General features: G+C 44.2%; 1 protein-coding gene and 1 pseudogene across 1 annotated transcript in view; both read left to right on the forward strand.

Annotated features, from left to right (window-relative positions):
* LOC128527651 (uncharacterized) overlaps positions 1 to 5,142 on the forward strand; it is a gene marked incomplete at its 5' end in the record, with an annotated part of 33,451 nt that extends 28,309 nt beyond the window's left edge. Inside the window, one exon of the mRNA XM_053500114.1 lies at positions 4,640 to 5,142. Coding sequence (XP_053356089.1) covers positions 4,640 to 5,142 — 503 coding nt within the window. The remainder of the gene's footprint in view (positions 1 to 4,639) is intronic.
* A 1,590-nt stretch (positions 5,143 to 6,732) lies between these two features.
* Positions 6,733 to 12,049, forward strand: LOC128527652 (uncharacterized; annotated as a pseudogene).
* Positions 12,050 to 23,752: the final 11,703 nt, after the last annotated feature.

A 23,752-nucleotide genomic window follows, 5' to 3' on the forward strand; every position in this document is an offset into this window, starting at 1 on the left:
ACAGCTTGAAAGGAAGTAATAGCTTTTCAGGAAGGATGATGTCCCAGAAGAGAGATAGCTTGGAAGCGTCTCTTCTATCTGGGTGTCATCATATAACTCCGCGCTTCTACCTCAACTATATTTAAATAAATAAATAAGTTGATGGCAAGAAAACACGGGATGAATACAGCTTACTCCATGAAAGGGTTAACTCATATGGAGATTGCTAAGAAAAGGGGAGAGAGCGTCGTTAAGGCTCCGCCCCCGGCCAACCGACAGAACCTGCCATCTATTTTTTTTTTTTTTTAAGTGCTCAGAGGCTATTACCATCTCCGCGGAAGCAAGAGAGGATGTTTATCCTTGCCCATTCACAAGAAGCGCCAGGGCGCGCTTGAGAGCGGACAGAGGAATTTCCCGACCCGATGAGAACGCGAAAGAAAGGAGTTTTAAATCCGTCTCTTACTGCTCTGCCAGATCCACAAGTTTAAGCCCCAGGAATGCGAGGCGCGCTCGTAGCACTTAATCGAAGCAATAAAGTGTAGAGATCGCCCTCCGATATGGATATACACACGGAGGGACATCTCGTTTAAACTCTGCCATTATCGATGAGTTAAACACTTATTTTGCTGGTTGGACACTACACGCTCACAACTAGGTAAAGACAAGAATCTGAGGAATGTTTCCGGTTCACTCCTATTTATAACCTGCAGGTGCGTCCTATCAGATGATGTCACCTGACCGAGGCTATAAAAGCCAAATAAAAGCCAAAAATTTGGTGTGTTTGGTACACACATGCTTCACAACCGGCAACATGACAAGATGTTCCCATAGCGTTTTCATGCAGCATCGAGTGTAGCCTTTGAAAGGAAACAGCTGTCTGCATCAGTCGAGGACAGGACCACCTTCATGGAAAAGTGGAACCAACCCCAGTCCCCACACGCATATCAGGCAGACCCCACGGGGGCATCCATGTGATGAGATCTCCAACCAGAAGCAGGATTCCAGGATGAGTAAGAGAGGTCCAGCGGGCAGAGGGGGTCTGGATCACTGGCAGCTCAGGAGCGACATGTATAGCTCGACAGAGAGATAGGTAGAGGAAAAAGGAGAGAGGGAGAGAGAGAGGAGAGAGCAGAGATGGAGAAATAACAGTTAGGTATGGTCACAGTCGAATAATGTAAAAAGTGAATGTATATTTAGTGCAGAGTGCAAGCAGAGACTCCGGCAGGACTAACTATGACAGCATAACTAAAAAGAGAGAGCCAGAAGGAAACACAAACATGAGGGCTTCCAGAGATGTAAGGCAACCAATCACCTCACCGTCAACAAACCTGAGTGATCAATGAGAGTGGGGAAGACAGTATCCAAACTTACCAGTTCACCTAATACTCTACATCCATGAGTCCCCCAGATCTGCTCCTTTACCTAAGGCTAATCTATTTATAAAAATGCTTGGCTAAATAAATAGGTTTTTAGCCTGGACTTAAACACTGAGACTGTGTCTGAGTCCCGAACACTACTTGGAAGACTATTCCATAACTTTGGGGCTTTGTAAGAAAAAGCTCTGCCCCCTGCTGTAGTTTTATTAATACACTGTACTGACAAGCAGCCTGCATCCTTTGATCGAAGTAGGCGTGGCGGATTGTAAGACCGCTGCCATTTAATGCTTTATACGTCAAGAGTAGTATTTTAAAATCGATGCGAAATGTCACAGGAAGCCAATGCAATGTGAATAAGATAGGGGTGATGTGCTCATATTTTCAGTCATAAATTCACAATCACATTCTTATTACATACTCATATTTGCCATATACTGTCTGCTATATTCTACACTCAACCAAAATATAAACGCAACACCTTTGTTTCTGCTCCGATTTTTCATGAGATGGACTTAAAGATCTAAAATTCATTCCAGATACACAATATTACCATTTTTCTCAAACATTGTTCACAAATCAGTCTAAATGTGTGATAGTAAGCACTTCTGCTTTGCTGAGATAATCCATCCCACCTCACAGTTGTGCCACATCAAGATGCTGATCTGACATCATCAGTAGTGCACAGGTGTACCTTATACTGCCCACAATAAAAGGCCACCCTGGAATATATATATATATATATATATATATATATATATATATATATATATATTGTATATAAGACGCGCGCGCGGACGGACACACACACACACACACACACACACACACACACACACACAATTTAAAATATAAAAATAACCAGAGCTCCCCCGTCTACGTGAGAACGGACATGATTCTGGAAACTAAAACTAAAAACTAAAGATGCTCTTGGGACGTACTGTATGCCCTTACCGAGCATTTATAGGAAAAGAGAGTTTGTGCTTTGTGCACTTTAACCCGAGAGTGCTCGCTAAGCTGATGTGTGTCGCTCTCCCTCACTCTCTCGCCAGTGTCTTAGACAGACAGAGGCTTGGGCTTTGCCTGTGTCTTCTTCAGCGTGCTTTGTCTTTTGCCCTGACACCTTTTACCGGTGCGACTGAATGATCACAAGGAGTGTCGTGGTATCGCGACCCGGCCCGTTCTGAACAGTTTATGCGCGGCTCTGCCCCTTGCATGAACCGCATCATTACATACATATCCACAAATACTTTAACAACATCCACTTATCATGAATTGCATTTTATATGAATGTTACATATGAGACGCACGCACAAACACATACTTCTATAATATATTCACATACAAACACATAAAAACATAATATATTTAGTAAATTTGTGAATTACACTCAAAGTAATTATGAAGTCTGTTTTGTTTGGTACCATTAAACATTTTATTTCTATTTATTCTATGTTTTACTGGTGAAATACATTTTAGGCAAAGATGTCTGATCGGTCTTGTTAAATAGTTTTAAACCCCTCAATTCTGCCAATTCCCTTTGCCAATATTTAACGTTTTAAATAAGATATGTTGACATTCGTTAATACTATTAGATAGCGTACTATCAGGAAATTAAATTAATTTCAATACCATTTAAACCGAGGCATTGCCATGTCTTTTATTATTTTGTCCCTGTTAGGACATTACAAAAACTATATAAAAATAACTTTTAAAGCATGAATTTGGGCATATCATTTCATCATTATGAAAATAAAATAAAGCACATATTAACATGTTCATTATGAAATATTTGTTGTAAAACAAAATAAAATTCATGTTTGCTTCAGCATTCATTAAGTCCTTCCATGCACCATCTGGCGGATGTTCAGTGAAGCACAAAACATTTATTTTAAATTCCCAAATTATGCCTCCGGCAAGTTGCAGCGCGCTACGCGCTAAATTGCGGCATTTCGTGGGAAAACACGTGCAGTCTTAATGGCGACATCGGTATATATACGCCCAGGCACCAATTACTAACCATTAAAATGTTGAATTGAAATTAATCGCTGGATTATTGTGTGTTTTCATACCTCTATTTTCTCGCGTTAATTTTCTCTTTGGATTTCATGATGCCAAGCTCGCTTTGTTTCTCGTTTTCGCTTTTGGTTTCTCGTCTCGGATTAGTTGGCCTCGTTCTTTGATCTCCTGGTTTTGACCTCACGCTTCCATTTCTGGTTTTTCGCCTCCTCGTCTAAGTTTTTGGATTAAACACCTTGCTCTTTGATCTCCCGGTTCTCGAATCTACGCTCTCCCCTTTGACTATGCCTCATGCCTTACGTTTTTGCTCTGACGCTTCCCCGCCTGACTTTTGGTTCCGACTCCACTTCCGCTCCTTGACCCTCTGTCTGCTGTCATCTTCTGCGTTTGGATCCATCATGTCCCGCTCCACCCCGTGACAAAAATAATCCAGCCACAACATGGATCCAGCGGATTTTGACCGCATGAGAGAAGCACTGGAAAGCCAGAGCACTCTGCTCGGAGCACATCAGCAGGAGCTGCTATGGGAGAAATTTTCTTTTAATTTTATTTGATTTTATTACTTTTGGGGGGTAGAAGGTACAATATCTGTATATAATCGGGGATGTGCGTGCAAAGCTGAGACATAGGCTTCTCTGTGTGCGCGTGCATAGGAAACCAGAGTTTTACATTGGGGCACCTTCATTGTGAGCTAAAGAAGGCCCCTAATGGGAAACAGATGTTGAAGGGATGTACAGCGAGCCCTGCATATATAATGGTGAAAATGGACCAGAGATTCAGGTGTGTCCATGGTGCAGCTTCGGCCGTTATTGCATGATAATAAAGGTCGTAATCTTCTGTAAGCAAAGTCTGACTCTGAGTATTTTTCCACAACACTGCTCACTTCTAAGAAGTCGCTCGCCAACGTCACAAGCCAGCTCCAAAGACTCCTTTCTCTCCCAGTGCTCACTGATCTTCGAGCTCCAGTCCTCCACTTTCACCACTGAACGCTTCAAAGTGGCATATGTCATTAAACTTCTCACAGGACGAGCCCAGGAATGGATACTGCACTCTGGGATGCCCATGACCCTTGCTGCTCTAATTATGAGAGCTTCGCCCAGGAGATGAAAAGGGCGTTTGACCGTTCATGTCATGGAAGAGAGGCTGGACGTAAGCTGCTGAGACTTAAACAAGGCACGCACTCGGCCTACGACTACGCTATCGAATTTCAGACCTGGCGCTCTATAGCAAGTAAAACGACCAAGCCTTGTGTGATGTGTTCTTGGAAGGCCTAACTGAGGCACTCAAAGATGAGCTGGTCTCCCAAGAGCTACCTTCGTCTCTCCAGGGACTCCTGGGTCCTCCACCAAGATTTTCCCCTCGACCCTCTTCTTCACGAGCCGACACCCAGGATGAACCCATGCAACTGGACAAAACGAGAGATGACGACGTCCAGTGGAAGGGGCTTGTTTTTACTGCGGGAAATCGGTTCACCAACTCAAGAACTGTCCAGCAAAAGGAGCTGGGAGCACTAGAGGGCGTGACTCCAAGAAGGCTCCCAGACCAACGCTGCCTGCTCCCTGTTTTCGAACAGCGCACCAACGTGGTACAGGCACTAGTTGACTTAGGATCAGACCACAAACTTATTAACGCCAAGGCTCTGGGTATCCCTGCACTGCCTTTGGAGACTTACCTCAGGGTTCAGGCCCTCGACGGGAGCCCGCTCCCATCTATCACCCACAGAACCCCTCTCGTTAGTCTCAGGATCTCAGGCAACCTTACGCTACGATAGTTCTGGTCCTGCCCTGGCTAATCCGTCACAACCCACAGATAGATTGGGAGAGGAACTCGATTTTGGTCTGGAGCCCATAATGTTCCATGACCTGCTTACGAGCTGCAGCCACACCTTGCCTCAGGCCTGCCCTTGCAGGGAACCACCAGACCTCACCCACGTCCCCTCAGAATACCATGACCTCAAGGAGGTCTTCAGTAAATGTCACGCCACCTCTTCGCAGAGCCAAGATATTCACCAAGCTGGATTTACGTAATGCATATCACCTCGTCCGCATTCGGGAGGGAGACGAATGAAAGACGGCTCTTATCCAGAGCGACTTACAAAAAGTGCTTTAATGTTTACATCATTGGATACATACTTACACTGGGTTAACTAGGTTAATAACTAAGTGCCGTTAGTCCAACACAACTGGGAAGAGTTTTTTTTTTGGGGGGGGGGGGGGGGGGGAGGGGGGTTAGTCCAAGTACTGGAGAAACAGATGCGTCTTGAGTCGTCGTTTAAAGATAGTCAAAGACTCTGCTGTACGGACATCTAGAGGAAGTTCATTCTACCACCTAGGTGCCAGAACAGAAAAAAGCCTGGATGAATGCCACCCTCGATCCCTAAGAGATGGTGGGATGAGGCGAGCAGTGCTGGAGGATCGGAGGGAACGTGATGCAGTGCATGGTGTAATTAGCGCAGAGAGGTACGTGGGTGCTGGGCCATTTTTAGCTTTGTAGGCAAGCATCAGTGTTTTAAATTTGATGCGGGCAGCTACAGGAAGCCAGTGCAGGGAGCGGAGGAGTGGGGTGGTGTGGGAGAACTTGGGAAGGTTAAACAAGAGGCGTGTTCAACACCCCAACGGGACATTATGAATACCTGTCGGTCCCCTTTGGCCTGACCAATGCCCCCACAGTCTTCCAGGCCCTTATTAACAAAGTTCTCAAGAACTTCCTCAACTTCTTTGTATTTGGTTACCTTGATGACATCTTGATCTTCTTCCGGGACCTGGAGGAACACCAGCACTACGTCTGACAGGTGCTTCAGAGGCTACTAGAAAACAACCTGTTTGTCAAGGCCGAGGAATGCGAGTTTCACTCCATGACCACCACATTCCTCGGGTTCGTTATTGGTCCCAAAGGCATGTGGCCCACTTCCACCTCACGACAGGAACTCCAGAGATTCCTGAGCTTCACCAACTTCTACCGCCGCTTCATCTGGGGCTACAGCTTCATAGCTGCCCCCTTAACGACTCTCACCTCTTCCAAGAGCAACTTTCACTGGGACCCGGAGGCAGAGAAGGCCTTTACGGAACATGAGCAACGGTTCACATCCGCCCCAATCCTAACCATCCCAGACCATCATGCCAGTTCATCTTGGGGGTCGGCGCCTCCAGCATGGGGGTAGGGGGCGTCCTGTCCCAGAGTGCGCCACACGATAACAAACTACACCCCTACTCCTTCTTCTCACACCGTCTAACACCCGCTGAAAGAAACTATAGCATCGGCGATCATGAGCTTTTGGCCATTAAGCTTGCTCTGGAGGAGTGGAGACATTGGTTAGAGGGGACGGATCTCCTTGCCTCCTATCTCCTTGCTCACCGCCGCCATGACCAAGGTGAAGCAAGCCCTGACCCACGAGCCTGGGCCTAGCAACGTTCTCCCAAAACGCCTCTTCGTCCCTCTCTCCCTGCCTTCCCAGGTCCTGGGATGGGCACACAGCTCTAAACTCTCCTGTCACCCTGGCATAACCAGCACATTGGCGCAAACCCAGCAGAGATTTTGGTGGCCCACACTTAAGGAGAATGTCTCCAGCTCTGTTGCAGCATGTGACGTTTGTGTAAGATCCGAACACACCAACACAGCCCCGGTGGGCCTCCTCAGGCCTCTGCCTATCCCACACCGTCTATGGTTCCACATCGCCTTGGACTTCGTCACGGGGCTACCCCCATCTAACTGGATCACTTCATTCACTTGCCACAACTGCCCTCCGCCAAGGAGACCGCCGAACTCATGGTCAATCACGTGTAGCGAATAACAGGGCTCCCATAGAGAGAACAGTCAATGGATCAAGACCCTCTGATCCATTGACTGATCCATCAACTGCATGCATGGCACGATCCTGATAACCTTATCTGGTTTGCTATCTTAAGGGGGACGTCTGTAAAACTAAGAAACTCCACAAGGCCAGATGCTTTGAAGTAGACCCCGAAACCGAGGGTGTAAATCGGCGATCCGGTAAACAAAGAAGACAGTTTTACAGCTCCACCCCAAGCTGGGGAGGAAGAGGCCTCATCACACCTGGACACTCTCTTGACCTCCGGAAGACATGCCTTTCCATGAACAAAGGCATACGGCATGGACACTATTTTAAACATCTTTAAAGTGTGCCAGTAGAGCAAAACTTATTTACATATATTTACTCAGTTCCTTTTATTCCTGTGTATATGATTGATTATTCTGCATAACTTTAAAGGTGTAATCAGCATTGACAAACCTTTTTATTAGATAAAGGAAGGAATGAGTGGGTAAGATATGTAATGTTTGGTGTCAATCTCAAGCTAACTTTATTTCAAGAATGTTGGTGAACATGGGTAATTGGTATCATAAACAGAGCTTATGCAAAATTACTTTTTATAAAGTATTAAAAACTCCAACCGGATGGGTCACACGTGACAGCCGAAACATCTGGCTAATTTATGCACGGAAGGAGGAACCACGTAAGGCGTGGCTAAGCCCTGCAATCACATTCGATTGGATGAATCACCTGTGGGACAGACTGACCCCCAAAGGGACAAAAACCCTCAGGAAGTCCACAGGGAGAAAAAGAAGAGATCATCACAACTGCAACCTACAACATCTTCCAAGCAGCTCGAGCTCCCGCCCTTGCGGGCGCTGTGCCGCCGCTGCTGGCGTCATCCGCTCTTCAAGAACTCTCAACGAGACTTCATGCCAGAACTCCAAAGTCCCGCAAAGAAGGAAACCTCAGGAGAAGTTCCAGAGTGCAGCCATCGGTAACCAGGCAACCAACGCCTCACCGAAGGGCTTTCCCGACTGACGTCATCTCTACAACAGCGCACCAACCAATCAGCAACGCCGTGATTCCCTTCGCTGGAGGCGAACCCACAGATGAGAACGAAACATAACGCAAGTAAACAAACAATGCTGCATACCTTGCTGAAGTTGGTGCTCGTTTCATAACTAAACCGTAAGATTGAACCCAAGACTCTGCTCTTGTGACTTTCGTTGATCTAGTAAACAGTACTAAAATAACTTTATTAATTTTCACTTGCCAAGCTGTTTGTGTGTATGTCTGTGTGTGTGTGTGTGTGTGTGTGTGTGTGTGTGCGTGCGTTCAAGTAGTGTAGTTTCATGTATCGTAGATTAGTCAAATAAATTCTCGTTTCTCGTAAGTACTGTTGTCTTGGTCATGTATTTTAAAGTCTAAACATTTGCCCAGATCCTTGCTGTGTTACCTTGCTCATAAATTGCTAAATACTAGATTTTGAGTTATAGCCGTTGGCCATGTGATAACCAGAACTGGTAAGATACACTAAATTGTGCTAAACGCTGGACGGGTAGTCAATATAGTGTACGTTATAAATTTTTATTCAATTAATCAAATTAACCCGAATCATTAAAGATTCGATACAACTCTGACCCAGAGCTAAAAATTACTTATTAATTATAAAGGATGCGTTGGAATTGTGTCCACATTAAAATGTCTATATTTATTGGTGGACAATGCAACCGTCATTCGTTGTCTTTATTATGTAAACCCTACGTATTAATGATGAAGAATGCCGGAAGCTATTCATGGTCATTATCATTGTTAAAACGCTACATATATTATGGTGGAGAATGCCGGCATTGTTTGGCTTAAAAATCCATAAAACCAAGACCGTTTACTGTATCTCTTCTATTGTCCAAAAATAGATTAGAGGCAGAGAAACAGAGTTTTGCGATACTGTTTATGTACTTGTTTTGCAGCACACCACTGTGTGAATTAATGAAATGCAACCCGAACTTACTCTTTTGATTGAATGGTTTAAAACCACCTTCAGTATTGTACGTTAACAGCCGCTCTTTGCATAACATTAAGTCACAGGTAATGGTTAAAGTAAACTGCAGTTTATTATATTAAACTTGTGCACTTAAGACGAAGAAACCTCTTTGCTGTACATTTTAATAGTATCAACATCGCCTGTTGGAACGAAGAAATCTTCCTTCATTGCGATAAATATTGATTGGAGCGATGTTCCTCTAATCTTTTAAAGGCCTTCATAGCGAGCGGGAATTGCGTATTCCATTTTCAAACTCAGCTATACGTTAAAGTAAACTGCAGTTCATGCTTAAACTAGTGAACTAAACGCGGTGCTCAGAGAGAGTGGCAAATGCGTTGCATGGGAGAATGTTAATCTCGTTAAAGTAAAATGTGCGGTCAAAAGACACGTTTGTTCATGTGTTTAATGTCGGTATGTTTGTCTGACAAAGGGCTGAGATCCACCGAGATCTCAGCAACATTGTTGTGTTAAATGTAGTAACAACTAAGTTGTGTGCCCCACTCTAACGAGTGAAGTTGAGGTCGTGCAGCTATAAAGAGCTAACTAGTGTTTTTTGGTTGTTCATTGTTAAAGGCGCTGCCGTTTCCACGGACCACCCATAACTGTTGAACTAGCATGCTCGTTTAAGTGTATGTAACCATAGCGACGACTGTGACCCGAAAACTCTCAACAACCTCTTCCAGGATAACCGTCCGCCCGCGCTATTTAATACCAGTTGTAAACAAAGCCTAGCATGAGCTACGTCAGTTAGCAAACCTAGCGCGTTTACATTGTAGCCTGTGTGCATGTAGCATCTGTGCTAGTAGCATTTAAGGCTAGCGGTTAGCACGTAGCATCTTTCAGTTGTGAATGCACAGTTCGAAAGTTGTTAGTGACCTAACCTCTTTACACACAACTTTAACTCACACCAGTGGGTCTTTTTCCTTTTCCTCTTCTGACCCCCTCTTGATTACTTTACCTATACTTAATGGATTAAGCAAAATTACTTTCATTGATTTTGATGACATCCTGGAATGTTGATCATTGTCTAATTGTTTTAATCTAAAACTTAAATTCAATTTCATAAATTATTACAGATTCGGTGTTCATCGTACACTGTAACTGTAACTACTTATATGATTTTGATGATAAACATCTTTCAAAATTGATCATCAACTATTATTATTAGTTTGAAATTCTTCAAAATTAAGTAATAAATTAGAAGTCGGGTCTCTTTTAATTTAATGATAGACGATCAATGGAGTTAATAACAAATTGCTCCTACCAATTCTGGTGCTAATTAATGCTCAATAATTAGCTATAATTCATAATTTAAAATTCAAATTTGAAAGTTTTCGCATTATCCACCAGGTCTTTTGTCACCCAGTTTTAACTAACTTGGTCAACCCTGTTAAGTGTCCTCACATTCGTAGGGAACCCCACACTTTCTTTTTCTCTTTAACTCAGTTTTTCTCCTGGTTTGACTACTGCTGCTATTCTAGGATTGTACCTGTGAAAGTCACAAAAGCAGAGAACGGTAGAAACATTACATATTGTTAAAGCGTGAATTCTTGGTTCAAAGGCGCCCGACTCTCACCGTACCTTCCCTTTTCGTGCTGGGATCCTACCTAGTCAAGGTTAAAGCAGGTCAACTAGGAAACCGTCCATAACAGTTTGAAGATGCATTGAAAAGTGTTTCAATCTGTGTATGGTTGCCAACCCTAATGCTGAGTTAACCAATACTGTCATTGTTATTGTTTCTTTCGCCTAGAGGAAATCTTAAATAACAATCACATACTGAGAAATCCCCATCTTGAAACCCCTTTACTTAGGAGCACCCTTCCAAATCAAACTTAATAAAAACAAAAGGGGGAGGAAAAAAACAAAATTTGGTATTGAACTTATTCTTCCACAGAAATGCGGTTTCTGTTTGTTTTTCCTCAGCTTAACATTAGCTCTAACCTTTCTTTACACAAAAAAGGAACCTCCTCTTATAGGAAAGTAGAATATTACCATTACTACTCTATCCTTTGCTTTGTTTGTTGTTCTTTTTCTTTGCACCTGTTGTCTAGCTGTGCTAACTATGTGTTCACTAGCTCTTCCCACAGAAACTCCCAGTTAGTAGCACGCCCACCGGAGGACCACAGTCACAGAGAACCACACTCAGCAGTAGCCCCCACTTACACATCTGTTTGCTGTGTTTGTTGTTTTTGTCTCTCTTGTTTTTCTATTTTGTTTCTTTCTCTCACGTCTGTGTCAGTCGTGGTTCTAGAACCCCATTAAAACATGTCTCGCACCACAGACCTGTCAGTCGCTGAAAAGATCTGAAGACATGGCCAAGTGTTGCAACCGACAGCTTCCTACCTAAGGCTGCCGAAACACTAAAGTACCAGACGCCAGACCAGCTAGACGACAACTTAACGAGCCGTATGAGACAAGACCCAAGTCAGTGCTACAGTCCCAATGAACTGTCCAACATCACCGGCTCCTTACGTCACACACTCATTGTCGCCCTCAAGCTGAGCAACGGGCACGCCGTCTATCTACAGCAGGAACTGGCGTGCGCAACAACGCATCAAGCAACTGAAACTGGAAGCTCAGGAGCGACGGAAAAAGGGGTGACGAGGTAGAGCAGGACAAAGTGGAAATCACTGTGCTGCAAGAAATTCTAGAAACTACTACACGTAAAAGTGAACAAGGCAAGGCAAACTACGCTGATCTCTCCGACAGGCTGCAGTATGCAGAAGAGCTACTAGGAAAGGCCACGTCTAACCCCACGGAGAAAAATAGCAGAATTAAAGCCCTCAAAACTCACCTGGACAAGCAAGGAACGAGATCAGCTACCTCATGCGACAGCTGGACCATAGCAAAGAAGAGTCCTAGAGCGTCACTGAGGAACTCAAGCCCGCCTGTGAATGGTGCCACGATCCGTCAAGGTAACGACGTGCACGCATCTTACCCCTGTTGAGCAGGACCAGGTCCCCTGTTCTTGGACCGAGACGTAGTGGAAGAAGTGACGGGCGGGGCGACGCATCCCCCAGCTCCCTCCAAAGAACCCTACCTCATGGCAGAACACCGGGAACCTGCTTCCTCCAGCCACAGAGCATTGCATGACGCAGACCTTGACCAACTCGCCAGGCACCTTGATAAATTTATGCCACATCTGCCAGGCAGCCAAGATTTCCAGACTTATGTATGAAAAGTGATCTCCATCTAGAAAAGTGACTCCACATCACTGACCAAGGTAAACTCTGGCTTCGAACAACATCCAGCCCTAAAGTGTGCAGCTACCAAAGTGTGCAGCTACCAAAGTGTGCAGCTCACCCAAAGACTGACTACCATCTGCTCCAGGAAGCTCTCATCAAAGAATTTGCTGACCTTAAATCAGAACAATGATTCGACGAAGAAACTCGTCAAAAGTCTAAGCTAATCTAGCCCAAGCCACAAATGAGCTGAAGACATCACCAATGTCAAGACTTTTAAGAACTGATGAGAAGGATGATTAAATAGTTGTTCCAAACTGAAAAGGGGGGAAGAACAGATCACCGACACAGATCAACTGTCTTATACCTTTCACCACAGTAACATACATCGGTCCTTCTAGAAAGGTACATACATATATTTTATTCACTTTTGTAAACAAACACCTAATCACCCTCCTCTGTCTGCACTGCTAGGCCCAACCTCTAGTAGAGAGGAGTTGCTCCACACATGCGACACTAGTTTAGTTTCCTCAACCAATTTGTGTCCTTGTGGCCCTTTCTCTTTGTGTTTGTCTATTTTTTTTCCCCTGCGTGTTCTCTTTCTTTGATCAAAAAATTATCCAAGCTTAAGTACAGCTCCCAAAAATTAGGTTGACTCTTTCCACCCAAAGTGAAAGTAAATCGTTGTCAGTCAATCGAAACAACCAGATTCGGGATAAAGCCTGGCCAAAAAGCATGTTGTTTTAAGTGTTCTTAACCGGACCATACGAGGTAACTAGGTTATGCACCTTGATTCAGTTGGTTATGGAGGTGTTGTTTGTGTCTTGTGTGTGCCCGTTCTCTCTCTCTTTGTTTCTACTTCCCGCTGACGTTCGCGACCGCACCCCACCGAGCAAAAGGGGGATATGTAGCGAATAACAGGGCTCCCATAGAGAGAACAGTCAATGGATCACATTCCTGAACACCCTCTTCCAGCATGCATGGCACCATCCTGATAACCTCATCTGGTTTGCTATCTTAAGGGGGACGTCTGTAAAACTAAGAAACTCCACAAGGCCAGATGCTTTGAAGTAGACCCCGAAACCGAGGGTGTAAATCGGCGATCCGGTAAACAAAGAAGACAGTTTTACAGCTCCACCCCGAGCTGGGGAGGAAGAGGCCTCATCACACCTGGACACTCTCTTGACCTCCGGAAGACATGCCTTTCCATGAAAAAAGGCATACGGCATGGACACTATTTTAAACATCTTTAAAGTGTGTCAGTAGAGCAAAACGTATTTACATATATTTACTCAGTTCCTTTTATTCCTGTGTATATGTTTGATTATTCTGCATAACTTTAAAGGTGTAATCAGCATTTACAAACCTTTTTATTAGATAAAGGAAGGAATGAGTGGGTAAGATATGTAATATTTCAATCTCAAGCTGGCTTTATTTCAAGAATGTTGGTGAACATAGGTAATTGGTATCATGAACAGGGCTCACGCAAAATTACTTTTTATAAAGTATTAAAAACTCCAAACTGATGGGTCACACGTGACAGCTGAAACATCTGGCTAATTTATGCACGGAAGGAGGAACCACGTAAGGCGTGGCTAAGCCCTGCAATCACATTCGATTGGATGAATCACCTGTGGGACGGACTGACCCCCAAAGGGACAAAAACCCTCAGGAAGTCCACAGGGAGAAAAAGAAGAGAAGATATCATCACAACTGCAACCTACAACATCTTCCAAGCAGCTTGGGCTCCTGCCCTCCCGCTGCTGGCGTCATCCACTATTCAAGAACTCTCAACGAGACTTTATGCCAGAAGTCCAAAGTCCCGCAACGAAGGAAACCTCAGGAGAAGTTCCAGAGCGCAGCCATCGGTAACCAGGCAACCAACGCCTCACCGAAGGGCTTTCCCGACTGACGTCATCTCTACAACAGCGCACCAACCAATCAGCAACGCCGTGATTCCCTTCGCTGGAGGCGAACCCACGGATGAAAACAAAACATAACGCAAGTAAACAAACAATGCTGCATACCTTGCTGAAGTTGGTGCTCGTTTCATAACTAAACCGAAAGATTAAACCCAAGACTCTGCTTTTATGACTTTCGTTGATCTAGTAAACAGTACTATTTTCACTTGCCAAACTGTTTGTGTGTGTGTGTGTGTGTGTGTGTGTGCGTGCGTTTAAGTAGTGTAGTTTCATGTATCGTAGATTAGTCAAATAAATTCTCGTTTCTTTATAAAGTACTGTTGTCTTGGTCATGTATTTTAAAGTCTAAACATTTGCCCAGATCATGTTACCTTGCTCATAAATTGCTAAATACTAGATTTTGAGTTATAGCCGTTGGCCATGTGATAACCAGAACTGGTAAGATACACTAAATTGTGCTAAACGCTGGACGGGTAATCAATATAGTGTACGTTATAAATTTTGATTCAATTAATCAAATTAACCCGAATCATTAAAGATTCTAAACAACTCTGACCCAGAGCTAAAAATTACTTATTAATGATAAAGGATGCGTTGGCATTGTGTCCACATTAAAATGTCTATATTTATTGGTGGACAATGCAACCATCATTCGTTGTCTTTATTATGTAAACCCTACGTATTAATGATGAAGAATGCCGGAAGCTATTCATGGTCATTATCATTGTTAAAAAGTTACAACGTCTTTAAGCTGCATGGCCTCCTAAGAGACATTGTCTCGGATCGGGGCCCACAGTTTACCTCTTAATTCTGGAATTCTGGTCGTCAGGGTTTGATCCCCAATCAAATGGTCAGACTGAGAGGAAGAACCAGTCCCTTGAGGTTGCCCTAAGATGCATGACCTCCCAGGACGCTACTTCATGGAGCAAGTTTTTGCCCTGGGTAGAATACGTCCACAACTCCCAGGTCTCGTCATCAACTGGCCTGTCTCCTTTCCAGTGCTGCTTAGGGTATCAGCCACTGCCGTTACCATCTCAGGAAGTGGAGGTCAATGTTCCGTCTGCCCAAGCCTTTATCCAACGCTGCAAATAGATGTGGCTGCAAGCTAGGAAGACCTTATTGCAAGTCAACAAAAAATATAAGGACCAAGCCGAGAAATCCACCTAAAGGCCGCCTCTCGTAAACTCTCTGCCCGATACATTGGGCCCTTCACCGTCACCAAGATTGTCAACCCATGCGCCGTCAAGCTCCGGCTGCCCTCTACAATGTGGTGAGTCAACCCCACGTTTCATGTATCCCAGCTACGCCACTTCACCCCATGCCCATTAAGTTAGTCCCTGATGAGCAAGCCGAGGGCGACAGTGGCAAGGAAAAACCCCCTGAGATGGCAATAGGAAGAAACCTTGAGTGGAACCAGACTCAACAGGAAACCCATCCTTATCTGGGTAATAATGGATAGCAAGAATTGAACGGCATTCATACTGTGTGTTCAGTATAACAGTTGATGTTAATTGATGTAAATATAGTCCAGGTAGTTAATGGGGGCTCAGGCAGCCTCCGACTCTAAAAAGAAGCTTTTCACTTTGTAATGTGCCTTACAAGAATATAAGTGGTGCCCAAGTGTAGTATCATGAGACAGTTGAACCCCTTTTTGGATGAATGTTGGAGTATGTTCATCATCAGCTGAAGCTTGTTGGGAGGAGAAACACCCTATCATCATTAAAAAAAAAATCACATCACTATTCTACTTGTTAGACTCTTTTATGAGCCAGGGTAGACATTTTACAGAAGGTGTTCTTCAATCAGCTGGACTATGGATAATTGGAAGCAAAAGACTAGTGTCAAGTGTGATATATCATTGTGTGATCTGTAAAAAGCTTAAAGGAAGGCTGAAAGAGCAAAAAGTGTCCAACTTATCTTCTGACTGAGGTAACCCAGATTGCTCATTCATCAATGTCAGTATTGATGTGTTTGGTCCATGGAACATCTACTCTCTAGGAGCTTAAAAGTTGCTCCTAGTGATGAAATTTTAGGAAATTCCTGGAATTATGACATTTTCTTAGAATTGTCCCTTAAACTTAAGACTAAATCTTAGTAAGATAGAAATGATTCATGAAACATACGCCTTAAAAATAGCCCGTAAGGCAAGATTGTTGAGAGTAAAAAACAACTATTAATTTTGTCCTAAATTTACACTATAATTTAAGTTTATTTCACAAATAGTAATTAGCATTTGACTAACTGAACTAAATTTTTAACATGCACTTAATATTTTTGATACATTTCAATCAAAATATTTGCCAATAGAGTAATTATACTTATTAGTTGCAAGAATTACAATCATCACTCATTCCAACTCAATCTTCTTTTTGTTTACCAACAAAAACTTAAATAATTGAGTAAATTGCCCCATGCAAGATGCCTCATGGGAAGTCTGGTGTAACATCAAAGAAAAGAAGGCGAGAATGTGAGAATAGACATGAAACACCTGGAACACTCCCTACAACTTTATAGGGTGTAAGTTACTTTTCTGAATACTGAATACGATAGCCTGCAATAGGCCAGTCTTGGTGTTGTTGTGAAAATTGATTGAAGACCCAGGCTTTGGTTTCAGAAGATCACGACCTTTATTTATCATGCAATAACGGCCGGGGGAGACTGCAGAATCGCAACACTGTCCCGTCGGCTCCCCACTTATATAGTCAACCAGGACAAAAGAATTCATTCTACATGCAAAGATGTCATCCTAAACATCTGGGGTTCTTCAAGCTTCCCCGGTCTAGGGGCCTCAATGTATATATCAGACTGTTTATGCAAGCAGAATCTCAGGCCTATACGTGCAGATTTGCACACACATTTCTGAGTACTTTCCTATGGGCTACCATTTATTCCTTAAAAGGAAGTAAAGTTACATAAAATCAAATAAAATCAAATAAAATTTACTTCCATATCCCCCCCTCTGGGGCTTATAAGTCCCATATCACTGGTTATCTAGAGTGCAAATCCATGTGCTAGCCCTTCTTACACTAGCTAGTGATTAATTTAAATCACTGGACTTTTATTAATGACCAACCCATGTATTTGTACTCTAGAGAAGATCGAGCCAAACTTCTCCCCCCTCATTTGACTAGGACAGAGTAAAAGACTCGACCTCCTTTACCTTATACAGTACTTTCCATAACACAATAACATGACATGCATATATGAGTAATACAGTGATTTCCTAGGATTACCTCAATTGAATAAATCATATAACCTACAATGTAACATACATAACACAATACAACTTTTAAGAATAGATAGAATTTTAAACAGCCTTGTCGTAATATAATAGTCTTCAACCCAGATGCTTTGCGCATCGTAGAGAGTCAGTTGGAGCCCACAAGAGAGGTTGCCAGCACGTCATTATGGGCTCATACCATGGATGATACGCATCAATATATGAACCAGTAAAGTCTCTTATTAGAGTTATATATGGGTGAGTTAGGGATGTCCTTGATGACTGTGTTCAGAAATTTATCATTGTCTGTTGTTGCTAGGAAATGCTGTTAATTTAAGAAAACCTTTGGTTAAATATAACTCACATTCATAAAATTCATTAGACACAATAACATCACCCATTAGCTGCTTCAATTAAATTTCTGCATCTGGAATAAAAGAGAACGTTGTTTAGTGGCATTACACATTGTCATAATTTGTTTAAGGCTTGCTTCCTTCTCGTGCACTTTTCCTGTGGAGGAAATTAAAATTAGTTGTCGCTGCTGCTGTTTTATCTGTGAAAGCAATATAATGTTAGTTAAACAGAAATGCATTTATACAACATAGAGGACATGAATGGTTGTCACACATAATCTGTACAGTTGTTTGTCCTGTCAATTGTGTCAGGAGAAAAATGGTCTCAGTCAGTCTCGTCTGTATCAGGAGTGGGGTGCTGCTCTTAAGCAGTTTCTCATACTTAATTTGGAGCAGCGTAGTGTTTGACGCTGCGCAATTTGGTATCCAACTTGTGCCAATAGTTGGTTATTTCCCAATAAAGATTTACTTTCTTTGCACTTTTGTTACTATTTGATGTTAGGTCCTTCTCTCTTTTTTCCATCGTTTTCGATCTTCATGTTTTGGGGATTCTTGTGTAATGGCTCAAGTGATACCAGTGGTTTTGCCTTTCACTTGAATCACTGTTGGAGTGGATGCCACAACTTTGTAGGACTCCTTCCTCCTGGGCTTGTGCCATATCCTCCTGAACACTCGCAAATAGACCTGGTCTCCTGGAGTGGTGGGACATGGAGCGTCTTTTCCTTCATCGCCTCCTTGCTCTTTTCCTGCACATAAATTGCTTCATATATGGCAGTTAGTTTCTTCATATAAGATTTTTGCAGTTGTTTTAGCGGTGGGCCTTTATATGGCTTCTACAGAATGGCACAGGCATGGGTCGACCCGAAAGCATTTTATGCAGTGTTAAGTGTGTATTTCTGTTAGTTTGCATGCTTGTTAATTCATTGGTGCAAAAAGTAAAGCCTCAACCCAGTTAAGCTTTGTACTACTACAAATATTATTAATCATGGCTTTGAGATTGCCATTTATACTTTCTACCTTCTCCTGGGACTGTGAACATACCCAAATCTTTGCTATGTTCCCAACCGTTGTAATACCTGCCTTATATTTTTTGAATGAATACTGATCCATTATCTGAACTGATCTCTAACGGAATTTCAAATCTAGGTATCACTTCCCTTGTGATTTGATAACTGTTCTTGCCCCTTCGTCTGCAGATGGTATTGATTCTACCCTTCTCCTGGGACTGTGAACATACCCAAATCTTTGCTATGTTCCCAACCGTTGTAATACCTGCCTTATATTTTTTGAATGAATACTGATCCATTATCTGAACTGATCTCTAACGGAATTTCAAATCTAGGTATCACTTCCCTTGTGATTTGATAACTGTTCTTGCCCCTTCGTCTGCAGATGGTATTGATTCTACCCATCTACTAAATTTGTCAGTTATTACGAGCATGTACCTTTCGCCTCGAACCCTACTTTATCATGTCCACATAGTTCACCACAAAGTGCTTGAATGATCACTCTGGTACCGGTATATGACCAATAGGTGTCGCTGCTTCCTTCATGACATTATGCTTAGCACATATTTCAAATGAAGCTAGGAACTCATCCAGCATAGCATGCAGATATGAAGACCAATACCCAGGTTGCCTGATTTTTCTCACCACCTCTCCTCTTGCACAATAGTCAAATCTATGAGCATTTAAAACCAAAAATGTTCAACAGTGCTGTGGGTGCTATAATCAGACCTTAATGTGAACGCCAAATACCCTGTGCGTTCTTCTGCGCTCCCCTCTGGAGCCACATCGAGTGCTAGTATGGACCTGCTGGATGTTGAACCCGAATAATATTGTGGCGTGGGCGGGGCGGCGGCTGACGACCAGCATGCCTTGCGGGAATGTCGGTGTGTTCACCATGATGGGGAAGGGTGTTTGGGTGAGTGGCTTCGGCCCTGTTTGTGTGTGTAGGGTGTGACGTGTGAAATGTGCTCCAGTTCAAGCTAGTGCTGAATTGGATGTAGGCTCCTGAGTGAAGGTGCTGCTCATGCTTTACATGCTGTGTGCTTAATAAAGTACTCCCAGCCATTGCATTGGGTAGCAAATAAGCTCACTCGTCTCTCCAGCATTCTTCCCGGCGTAAAAACGCTACATTGGTGTCAGAAGTGGGATGGAGAATAACGGGTTCGAGCGCACAAAGGAGGACCTTCTAAAAATCCAAGCGGGCCGCCGAGTAGCGGAGCGACTACTCGCGCAGAAGAAGCGCTTTCCTGGCGGAGCTAGCGCGAGCACACCACGTCAACCAACGCGGAGCGGGAAGCAGAAAATCCCGGCGCTGGATCTCTGGGCGGAGGCTGGCGCTGCGCAAGCGCCGGAGCAAGATACAGCTCCGTGCGTCGTTAGCCGGCAAAGCGACCTGCCGCTGCGCGAGGCCGCGCGCGCTGAGCCCATATCGGCGGCACATCGCGGCGGAAGAGCCGAGCGACCGCCCGCAGCTCAGTGGCGCTCGGTTCGTGAACCTAGCCGGGGACAGGGCTACCCGTTGCGGCTAGACAACGAGCAGCTCTCCGACGTTTCGCGGCGAGGCGACGGCGCGGGTGACCGTAAGGAGGCGCTGCGCGAGGTCGAGCGCGCTGAGCCCATAATGGCGGCACATCACGGCGAAAGAGCCGAGCGACCGCCCGCAGCTCAGTGGCGCTTGGTAGGTGAACCTAGCCGGGGACAGGGCTACCCGTCGCGGCTAGGCCTCGACACCGCTTCCGAGATTCCGCGCCGAGGCCAGGGACCGCCGGACTACCACTGCAACGTTCTCAGGCCTGAGGGACAGCCGGACTACCGCTTCAACGTTCTCAGGCCTGAGGGACAGCGTACACCAGCAGCCGCTAAACTAGCGCCGGGTGGACGGTTGGGGAGCCCCGCGGGGCTTTACATTGACTGTGTGCCGAACGGCGTCTTACTGCGGGCGCTCGTGGACACCGGCTCCACTGTTTCCCACTGTGGGGGCACCTGTGGGGCGAATGGGCATGGACACTCACAGCCAGCTCGGCTCTCCGATGTCATCTACCGGGTGCGGTTGGCAGGGCGGGCACGAGTTTTGCTCCACCGGGACCGTCTTGCGCCTTACCAACCGCACGCCGGGAAACATCGAACTATGTGAAGGCTGGACCGCCTCAGGACTACATTCGCGTTCATCCCTCACCTGCCAAAGGACGCCGGCGTTCCCACCGCCAGCGCCGACCGCCTCCACGCCTCCAAGGCAAAGTTCGTCATGGTGACCAGGGACGGTCACAGCTCGGGTGGGGGCAGTGTGGCGTGGGCGGGGCGGCGGCTGACGACCAGCATGCCTTGCGGGAATGTCGGTGTGTTCACCATGATGGGGAAGGGTGTTTGGGTGAGTGGCTTCGGCCCTGTTTGTGTGTGTAGGGTGTGACGTGTGAAATGTGCTCCAGTTCAAGCTAGTGCTGAATTGGATGTAGGCTCCTGAGTGAAGGTGCTGCTCATGCTTTACATGCTGTGTGCTTAATAAAGTACTCCCAGCCATTGCAGTGGGTAGCAAATAAGCTCACTCGTCTCTCCAGCATTCTTCCCGGCGTAAAAACGCTACAATATCCTCCAACTGAGGCTGCGGTTCTATAAGGACTATTGGCACCTGCACTGCCAACTAAAACTTTGTTGCTCGCTTTGCTTTTAAGTCTGCTATAGTGTTACCCTTAGTGACATAGTTGTTTCCCTTTTTATGGGCCTGGCATTTAATAACAGCCAACCGTCTTGGTAGCATCATAGCAGATATTAGGTTACTTGTTTGTTCAGCATGTTAAATGGAAGTTCCTTCACTCCTTTTAAACCCTCTTTGCTTCCATACTGCTCCAAACAGATGACATGCACCATGCAAATAGGCTGAATCTGTAAAAATATTTGCCATTAGCCGTTTTCATAATTGGCAGGTGGCTGTGGGCACTTTCCAGCTCAGCTAATTGAGTAGAACACGGTTACGAACAATTCTAAGATAAGACGGTTTAAAGTTTCCTCCATTCTTCATTATTATTGAATACCCAGTGTGACTTCCTACATGGTCTCTAAAACTAGATCCATCAGCAAAGTAAGTGATTTCTGCAACCGATATCGGTTTAGACTCGATCAGGCCGTAACCTAGTAGATGCCAATGAACTCTCCACACAATCATGAGACACTCCTTCATAGGCTTAAGGGATTAATTTAGCTGGGTTAGCTGTGTCACATCGCTTTATAGTAATGTCGGGATATGTGAGCAGTGAAGAATGACCTAGAATGCGAGCTTGAGTTAGAACAAATTTCCCTTGTTTTATCAACTCTACAACCTATAAGTAACTGAGTCAATGTAGATGATTTTCCATATGCATAAGGTACAGCTGTAAGAACCTGTTGATAGCATGGTGGCTATCCTTAAGCTATATTATCTAGCTTAGTGCTGTAGTAAGCTAGGGCTGGTTTTTTCCTATCACTGCAAGTTCACCACTACATCGATATAGCTGAGGTAGATCCATCAGCTCGGTTAGCCACATACAGATAGAACAGCTTGATATCATCTTGATATCAGATACTCCTCACTCTAGTCAGCATGAAACCTGTTGACCAGCAGAAAGGTCATCACTGTTTATCTGGTTGTGACACTGGTGCTTTACTTATGCCTTCTAATTAGGTAGGCACTACGGCTATCGTCTTATGTGAAACTAGTCACCTTACCCATTCAACTTGAGGCTCGCAGTACTGTAGTTTAGCGTTGGACACTCTATGGCCTCCCTGGGCTACATAGCTTACTGAGTACCTTAATGGAATCCCCATGGCATGCTTCTAATGATAATAAACATATTAAACACTCATCCATATGCTGACAAAGGCTATTTTCTATCCTTAAACCTCCTAAATCAGCTTCCAAATCTGATTGAATATATGCAGTGAGTGGTTAAACCTCCATGGCATTTTTGGTACATATATTGTTTACCAGTACATGTAAATGCAAACAAATATCTACTCTCTTCTGCCACTGAAACACTGAAAAGGCTGAACAAAGATCAATTACAGTGAAGTATATAGCTTTGGGAGGGACATTAGTTAGCAGTGTATGTGGATTTGGAACATCTGCTGGATAATTTACCTGTTATACTATTAAACATCCAAATCATGCACAAGACGCCATTTATTTGTACCTGGCTCGATCACCGGGAAAATAGGAGAATTACAAAACTGGTTGTCTCTTCTAGTACAGATGCCTTAACTAGGCTTTCAATAATGTATTTTTTATGCCAGCTTCTGCCTCAGATCGCAAAGGATATTGTCTTATTCTGAGCAGTTTTACATCTGGTTTAAGTTGTACTTGAATTGAGCTGGCTGACTTAATTAGACCTACATCTGTATCATGCCGAGACCATAATTCAGGTGGGACCTGACTCTCCATGTCCCTATACAATTCCTCCTCGGCAGTATCAATTACTTCAGAGGCTAATGTTATTTGGGATTGTGAGTTGCTGCTAATTACCACTTCCTAAAAAAAATCCCAATTAAGTTATTACCACACAAGATTTTCATATAGTTTTTATCTGCAGAATGAAAAATCAATGGGTTTATGGTTGATTCCCACTGGACCTCTTTAGCTTTTTTCATCATTGGTCCTAAGTCCTTTGAGCTGTAGTTTTTTCCTACATACAATGTCACATGAGGAACAGAATTAGTTACATTAAACCACCTTTTTACAAAATCACACTCATCTACACTGATAGCTGCTCCTTGCTGGCCTATGATGATGTACTGTGTGATTAAATCAACCTTGTTCTCTCTTGTCTCTGTCTGCCATGTCTGTTCTAAGTCAGTGTCCTTAGCTGGGTCATAAATCATTGTGCAGTGGAAAGCCGAACAAGGCAGTTGTGC

The sequence above is a fragment of the Clarias gariepinus genome, chromosome 7 (genome assembly GCF_024256425.1).
Source record: "Clarias gariepinus isolate MV-2021 ecotype Netherlands chromosome 7, CGAR_prim_01v2, whole genome shotgun sequence".
Classification (NCBI taxonomy): Eukaryota; Metazoa; Chordata; class Actinopteri; order Siluriformes; family Clariidae; genus Clarias; species Clarias gariepinus.